General features: G+C 36.5%; 1 protein-coding gene across 2 annotated transcripts in view; it reads right to left on the minus strand.

Moving 5' to 3' along the window:
- The window catches only part of LOC104538357 (coiled-coil domain-containing protein 6), an 11871-nt gene extending 4620 nt beyond the window's left edge, over positions 1–7251 (minus strand). The window contains exons 1-4 of one of the 2 annotated variants that reach the window (XM_010181528.1): positions 7076–7251; positions 3722–3822; positions 910–1034; positions 399–557 (exon numbers count right to left, since the gene is read on the minus strand). In XM_010181528.1, the coding sequence (XP_010179830.1) occupies positions 537–557; positions 910–1034; positions 3722–3822; positions 7076–7221 (393 nt within the window). In that variant the 5' untranslated portion in view covers positions 7222–7251 and the 3' untranslated portion in view covers positions 399–536. Of the gene's footprint in view, positions 1–398; positions 558–909; positions 1035–3721; positions 3823–7075 lie in introns of those variants that run through there. The other variant, XM_010181527.1, reaches the window with a different exon arrangement.
- Between the last annotated feature and the right edge of the window lie 1798 nt (positions 7252–9049).

Raw genomic sequence — 9049 nt, forward strand, 5'->3', positions numbered from 1 at the left:
TCCAGCTTCCCTCCTGTTCTACACCCACCATTGGAGCGTACCCACCAAACTTTGCTCAAAGAAATTGCCAATTATGTTTGCACGCTCACCTAAACTATTTTAGAAGCAGTCATATTTTAGCATTCTACTAAAAACTGTATTGAAACATGCTTTCCCATCTGAGAATGACAAGTATATGCAAAAGCCTTGTAGGATATTTACATACCACCATATCTGTTGAGAAGAATCAAAATGGTATTGACACAACAACTATAAGATACTTTGCCAAATGGTTAATACTGAAGCTCTGTTTGCTCATTAAACTCCACAGATATTTAGAAGAAACACAGTTAAGTAGAAATGTATAAAACGCTGCAGGTAAAAGGAAATAAATCCAGTTGAAAGATATGAGAAATTGCCCTAACAAAAGTTTATATTAACTTTCTTCTTTGCCAATGAGAACAGAAAATAAGAGTTAACTGCCTGTTACAGTGACATGATGGTAGCATTGAGTGTCATCCTGAAGAAAACCTGAGCTTGGAGCAACCTCAGATGACTCATCCGTCAGATGGTGGAGACTAGGAGAAAAATGAAAGCAATGTTTTTACTTCCTGGGATAGGCTTAGTAGCTTAGAACATCGCTTCTCACACCCTGCCTGCTGCTCCATAAGATAATACCTATGACTGTCCTTAGGATGACAACACATCCTATTGTTTTGCAGAAAACAAGGTTCTCCAAAAAGAATCAGTTTCTGAGGGGTGAAGAGGAAAATCAGGGCTGAAGAAAGCAGCAATAGGTATCTTGGAATAAGGAGACAAAAACCAAACATTTACAAAAACACTTTGTAAAAAAGCTTAAGGACAAGCAACCAGCATTTTAAAAAACCAAACTGGCATTGGCAACAAGTATTTAACATTTTAAATACTTACTGTAATAGCATGGGATGGTCCCATATGTTGCACATGAAGGCCTGGGGAATTGTAGTAAGACATTCCAGCTCTAGTCAGTGAAGTTGGTGGTGTGAAACCAACTGTGTGACTTGCATATGACAGACCTAAAAATTGTTAAAACAAGGTATCATCAACGTTCTTGTTTATACTACAAACTACACTGTGAGGTTTTATTGAATTTCTTAGTTCTGGATCAATGATAGGTTAAGAAATGGTAACTGCTGCTAGATTAGAAATCTAAAAAGCATTCATTGTACTGAAAAGCATGATGTAAAATTATTTTCCTGTAATAAACCACCATACGTTTCAAAAAATACATTACACAATGTTAGGCATAACTTTTCAGTTAACATAAACAGTGTAAGGCTCCCCTGCCAGCTTAGTTTTAGCCCACCAGTGTTTCCACCCAGCCTTCCATTTCTCCTCGGAGGAATTGCCTCCCTGAACAAAACACAGTCTGAAGAGGCAGAGAGGTTGTGTCTGGAGAAGCCATCTAGCATCAGGCCACTATGGGTGTCTGCAAAGGAGGTGGCTCCTCCAAGGCACACCACAACCAGGCTTCCTCCTGTTTTGCCTCAGTGTTTATAGGTAATGGACCCAAAGATCTTCAGGGCTGTGAAGTTAAAACATTCTGGGATTAGCTGCTAGCTGGACTAGGCTAGCAACTAACATTTCAAATTACAACTTGTTTTATCCACATTAAGGAAAGTCTAATATTCAGATGTACAAATATCTAATTCTTCCATCTAAATACTTCCTTTCTGTAAGAACTAATTCATAAAAGTGCAGAGTGCCCGTATAGCCAAGGTAAACAGAAACAGCAATTGCTAAGTGCTTAAAGCTCAGACCTTGAAGTGTTTTGAGTATTTCTGCATATTTCTCAGAGCAGTACATTTTCCAAAGCCTTTAGCTCATTATTGCTTTCTGACAAAAATATAAGTACAGTAAGAGACAAGACTTTTTTTAACTGTTTAGTATTAGACGTTAGCAAACGCTTTGGAGAATTATGACCAAAAAAATTTCTGAAGGTCTATTAAACTTTTATAACACCACACTTCTTCAACACTAAATCAATGCAAAACAGTGCCACTGGAGCTACAGTATCCACTAACACCCAGGTCTGTCTTTCACTGCATGTATCTGTGTTTCTGCATCTAACTGTGTATCTGTGTTTGTGCCTACAGTTGATGAGACAGGATCTTGGGGAAAACAGACCCAACAAAACCCAACCAAAAACCCAAGCCTCAGATCACTAATAACGTCATACAAGAAAACATATTCCTCTTGCTTCCTTCAATTCTAAGTTTGACTCTGCTACATCCCCAGTGTACGCCTATGGTGCAAATTACAAGTGACTCCAATGGAATCGCTGTCATTTTAGAGTAGTTAAACAATGCAGATTAACAAAATTAATCTGCTTTTTGGCTGCACAGTCTAATTGTCTGTACAGCCCATATCCTATAACTAAGTCCTTTTGTAAGCGCAAGGACAGAAACAAGTTAATGCTCAGGTAGGTGACAATGTGTTGCAAAAGTCAGGAACAAGAGCCCAGAACAATGAAAGTAAAAAAAGCCCACTTTGTCACTTCTGCAACATTACAGTGCTGGAGTGCTTTGGGATAAACTAGCTACAGCAGTTCTACAAACACAAGCCTACATGGCAGTCAAAGAAGCAGTAAGAGACTAATGCACGTACAACCAAGGGAGCTCATCTCTGCAGCCCAAAATCTTTATCTAGCCTAGCTGCAGAAGCAAAGCATAGAACAGTTCATCTACACTAAAAACTAATTGGTAATTACAGCAAATAATCCCCAGCTTCTTAGGAGTAGCAATACTTCCACAATCTTCAAGGTTCCACGCATTGTGTTAGAAATCTCAGTGATATCTCAGCTTGCAAGAGTCCTCAAAAGCAGCCTCTCAAGCCATGCAAGCACGAAAGGCTCTGGGATTTAGGAGTCAGAATCTGACCCATTAAACCTGACTTGCTGTCCATATGAAACTACAGCATTTCTAACTGGTTTCAGACTACGTTTCTACAAATTCAGGCACACCATTTCCCAAACGAAGCGTGCCAAGTCATGCAATCACTTGATGCGAAATATAACCGTTATATTAGTCTCTAATCAATGTCCAAGCACAATTTTGAGGGCTATTTTTCAGTCAATAAATGTGTTAACATAACTGTATTTTGTTTTACTAAAAAAAAATATATATTCAGTAATTAAAGACTCAGAAAAGGTTACTTTGCCTTTGTTATACAGAGTACTAGAGACAGGAATTCTTAGTTTTATAGTTATTGTTTTACAATAGAAAATAGCAGAAGTATAAAAGCCATTTTTCTGTTGAAGAGAGATGGAAAATTACTTTTTCTAAGTCATTCAAGATTAGACTTCTGTAAGAAGTTTTGATTCAGAGCACAATAGCAGTCCCATTATTAGTTCATCACCAAAGCCTAGAAATCTGTTTGAACTATGTATCCTGTTGGGCAATTTCTACGGAGGGGAAAAAATAAAAAGGAAGAGAGAGTAAGAGAGAAAAAGAGAGAGAAAAGAAAAAGAAATAAAAGTTCAAGAGATAACTACTTAAATGACCTTTAATATCTGTTCACAGTATAAAACAGAACCATCTGAAACCATGCTGCACCAGATGACACCTAAGGTAAAACTATTACATTTATGATGCAGATTTCTTTCTCCGGACTATCTCTGAAAGGCTGCTGACCTAAATATATTAATAGGGCACATTACTACATGATGCACACAATAATTTTAGAAACTGGGTTAAATATTTACCAGGTGATATAGGTCTGCTAGAACTTGGTGAGGGTGTATAAGGGATAGGACTGGACACAGTGCGAGGTCTTAATCCTTGTGCAGACATCTCATTGAAATACCTAATAGAAAAAAAAGTAAAGAATAATTAGATCAAAGCTTTTAAAATGTGACACGTTTTAAATGTTTCACTGTGGTGTTTTCAGTTCCTGTAAGAACCACATGAGATTACTGAACGACCAGTCACCTTTAGGAAGTCATGACAGGAACTCCTGTCATGCTGAAGGCTCAGATACTGGCTTAACTTTCACTGGAAATACATGAACTTAATCACTTGCAGTTAAAGTGTACAACTTGCACATGATCAGAACAGTACATATTAAGGCCAGAGGTAAAATCATGTCATCCAATCTGACCTATACTACATTCTTGCACAAATCTCTACACATTGAACTCAACAGATTGGCTGGCTGGAGTGTATCTTCCAGAAAGGCATTCAGCACTGATCTGAAATCATGAAAGGAGGGTAACAAAAAATTAAATCATTGAAGTACTGATAATTTGTATCAACAGCTGATCAGCCTCACAGTTAAAAACATGCTCTGTTTCCTACTTGAACCCCTGTGTTGTCAACATTCAGCCATCTGCACGTTGTGTCCTTTGCTACTGGAACAGAGACATTTTGAACCCAGGACTTTCTCCCACTAAAGATACTTCCAAGTTGTGTTGCAATACGCCTCCCACACTTCACTATGATAAACTGAACATAGTAGAACCTCAGGCAAAGCATTTTTCCCCATCTGTAATAATTGTATTGATTTATTTGCACCTTACTCACTGAATACAGTGAAGCTTATTCACAGCTATGAAGTGCTACGTAAAAGGAGATAAAAATAATACAAACTGCTCCTACTCGCCACTTACTGTTTGTATCTCGAAAGTAATTTTATGTATTTTTTCCACAGCACTAGGCTGGCAGCTTTCAGGTTTACTTGCTTATGCACCTTCCACCTTGATTTTTCAGTCACTGTCTAGATTAGAGGTTCCCCCGCTCACCTCCTCCTCCACATATTGTTGCAAATCAGTGCACTTGGGTTTACATTATTACATTTAGCTGTGTTTCTCTGCTGGACACAGCACAGCAGCTGGCAAAATTAGCTATGTAACAGCCCTCTGACTCTGACTTGTGTCCATTTCTGCCGCTGTGTCCTCAAAAACATTTAGTAGCTACGTTTATTTCCAGCATTAAAAATATTTCTATTTGATGGAACTCACAATGATGACTACTTTGAGGTCTGTGAATCAGTTCATAAACTATTTGAAACACACTTTGATACTGCATATTATTGATTTTTAACCAGGATATTCAGTTACAAAGACTTAACACCTAATACAGGCAGTACACTGTAGTGATACCAAAGCTGGTTTAAATTTGGGTAGATCAGGTAATAAAAGTAGCTGCAATAGAGAACAATAGGAAATTAATTTACAGGCACATTAAAGTTTAATTAAATATAAAAGTTTTCAAAAGAGCTACCAGTGACATGTTTAGGAAAACTGACCTGACCAGGCTACCTCTGCAACACACAGTAACTTGTAATGCAGACAGCACGTGTACGACAGCAAGGCAGCGTGGTCTTTGTGATTTCACTGTATTTTACTCCACATCAAGATAATTTTATGTACATCATCCTAGTACCTGGATCAGATGATATGGAATAGTAGGCATCCTGGTTTCAGATATTTCCCTGTTACTCCAGAGAACAGGATGGAGGGGATTGAGAAGACAAAGCTATTGCTAGTCAGGAAGAAGTAGTTTTGGGAGAGCTGTATATTTTGCATTCAGAAAAACACCTTCAACTACTTCCACCAACAAAAATTAAGTATCATCAGCTAACAAAATGCAACTGAAAAAAAAGGATATCTGATCCATCACCACCATCATTTTTATGAAGATAATGTAAGCTGACAAAAATTCACATTTTAAAGTCACCAATGCATGTAGTTCCACAATTACTTTGTCTACGCATTTCTCCTACAACTAACCTAATATCTGCTTTGTCCTTCCCTTTACTTTGCATTACTTGCACTGCAAACACCTGTTTTGGAGCAATTCTGTCACACCTTTGTAGTACCAAGAAAATGAATATGATGATGAAATTTCTTAGATGTACAGAGGAGTTAACCAAATTTTCTGGCATTTTATTCACTACTACTACCTACACCTCCTGGTCGATGAAAAAATTACTAGGATACTCTACATTTTTTGATTAATACTGGTAATTCACCTGGATTTAGATTTTGACTGTACTTCCAATACAATGTAAATACTGACAGAAAATATTAGGCTAATGAAAATAGATTCAAACACCAGAATCCTGTGTTTCAAACAGTTTAATTTATATAGCATTCACTATGTCTTAACAGCAAATTTACTGCGATATATGTCAGTTGCCTAGCACTTCATTAAAATGAAAACTCTACCTTGAACTTTAAGGGTGCTCCTTGAAACAAAATATCTGGTACTTTGTTTCTGGTAAATTATGGCTTATAACAAATACACTGATGACTCGAGAAGAAATATATCAGTATCAGAAGAATTCGTGGCACAGGGAAACTTGTTTTTTTAAGTATCACCATAAATCCAAAATAAAACAAAATAATGAGCAAGTAATAAGAAATAAGAATATTTTATTCAAAGTGTACAAAAAAAACCTCTTTCAAGATGTAACACTGTCATTTGACTATGACGGGAGAAAACTTTTAAAGACGTCACATAAAACCATGAAAAACTCAAGGCTATCTGGAAGGTCAGTGCAAGCAATGCAGCTTGCAGTGGAGAAGAAATAGTAATTAAAAAAAAAATAATCAAGGTTTGCACATCAAGAACAACCAAACAGGAACAGTTCTGGAAACGCTTCCCTGTCTAAGGCTTTACACAAGATCCTTTGGTGTTTGGCTGAACACATTTTACTCTCTGCAAAGGACAAATTAGCCCCAAGTAAGGACACTGTTCCTACCTCACAGGATTCCTTGCAGTTACCAAGTTAGGGGCAAAACAAAGATACTATGATCAAATTATCCTGAATCTCAACTCCACAGCTATGTTTATTTCAATACACATTATCAAAACCCTAAGCAATCTTCAGATACTAATATTTTCTTTCTCACTGTTAAAACTAATGCAATTTCTACACAAGTCTGATACAATTCTACTGAAGGTATTCCCAGACCATGCTGAAATTTGATACATATATTAGTCCATATACAGGTTATTTCTATACATACTAACTCTGTAATACTCAAAAAACCCAAGTCTGAGTATTGATTAATAAACTCAATGCCTACATATCTGGTTGGCTAGAAAATACAAACCTCTCGTCATCCATTTCTAAGCTGGATTCACTTTCTGACAGCTGCCTGCAGAGCGCTTCCCTACGTTCCATTTCCCTCTGTAATTTTCTTTGAAGTCTCAAGTTTTCTTCTCTCATATGTCGTTCCTCTTCTAAATATTGTGCCATCTTCTCTGAATCTGAAATTCAGACGTTTGTTAAAATTTGATTAAAATCCTATTTCCCAGACAGGCAAATACGTTGTGCCTAATTTTACTCTAGTACTTCAGGGATAGGGGTGTAGAAAATGCACAGGCTAGATCACTCAGAATTCTTATCTCTAAGTCATCAGTTCAAAGCTTAATTTGAAACTACTACTACTACTTAATTTGGTAGCTACTAAATATATAAATTCCTGGTTGACAGCAATTTTGGAAATAAAAGGTAAAAAAAGCAAAAAAAAATTATTTACTTAAATGAATTTGAAAAGAAAGGAAAAAAGGTCCAGAAGAAAATAATAAAACCAAAGCCATACAAAGAAGAAATACAATGATTCCTGCTCCATTAAAATAATGCAATTCCACGTTTACAAAGATTTTACTGCAACACACAGAAGAATTCTAAAGGCATACTACCATTCTGAGGGAGAAAGCACAAAACAAGTTCTGAATCCCAAACGCTCAAACTCATATTAAATCACCACCTTGCATGTATTCTATAGCATTCTTTCTACTATACATTTTATCATAGAGATTGGCCAGCAGGACAGGTACTGATATTAAAAGCCAACAAGTGGTTTACTCTTTCCATCAAAAGGCAATCTGAGTTTGCAATTCTAAACAAGTTCAGCAAACATTCACTTAAATGGTGTGGTATCACAGCCCATTTAAAGTGATAACAATAAAACTATGGAAAGCTACAAAGCATTTTGACAGATTATCTAAATAAAACGGAACAAATTATGAAAACTTATCACACACAACATATTTTGTGAGGTCTTCTGATGTTTGATCAAGTATACAGTTAATACCGTGATATTAAAAAAAATACAATTCATCATGCCTTGTGATCACTTCTTTATACAGCACCCTTCAATAAAAATAATACTGCTGTTTTAGAAAACTGTTCCCAAACTAACCAGCATACATGACTTCTCCCTCTTCTGTGGAAATAACACTTCTAAATCTAACAGTATCGCTTATTTAAAACTGTTATTGTAACAGAACAGTTACTGGATGAGAAGTAAGTGCTTCAGGAATACAAAACGTAATACCAGTATCACAATTTAGTAAGCAGACTTTATTATTTATGAGTAATACTAGAGGGTCTCTAGTGAACACATATTGCAAATACCAAACTGAAAACTGTATTTCAGTGTCATCTTCCACTTGCAGGCACATCCACCATTTCTATCAGTATTGCAATTCATATTGCAGCTTTGTTTAATCTGTTCACAGAAGGAAAGGGTACTTTTAAACCTAGATATTGTTTTCAACGAGAATTTCACTTTAACTGTCTCTAAACTTTTACTCTAAATCTCAATAATTCGAAGAAAAACCACTTAAAAATATTAAAGAATACTTAAAATGAAATTAGTTAGGCTGAATTTGTCCAAAGAGTACCTTAAATCTTGCCTTGCTCTCAAAGTTCAGTAAGTGAAGGTTGCGATGCAGAACTGGCAAGTACAAAGATTAGCAGTCCTTATCTCAACTGACACAGATTATTAATATCACAAACTTGCACAAAAAGACCTCTACAAAAGAGCACTTGTCCATCATCTCTGTCTTGAACGAAGGCTGTTGCCTCTGGCAAGCTGTTTCTCTAAATGCAGGTTGAAATATTCCAGTTAGCCTGCCAAGACCAGCACGCTAGAAGGGGACAATATTGCCTGTTTCCCACTCACTCAATTTTTTCTGTCTATATGCTGAGGTATCTACTTACCTAGCAGTTGAAATATAATTCTGCTGACTAGGATTTAGGCAGAACTGATGAAACTTGGAAAGACATTTTAGATTCA

Source organism: Mesitornis unicolor, unplaced genomic scaffold (assembly GCF_000695765.1).
Source record: "Mesitornis unicolor isolate BGI_N332 unplaced genomic scaffold, ASM69576v1 scaffold27603, whole genome shotgun sequence".
In the NCBI taxonomy this organism is placed as follows: domain Eukaryota; kingdom Metazoa; phylum Chordata; class Aves; order Mesitornithiformes; family Mesitornithidae; genus Mesitornis; species Mesitornis unicolor.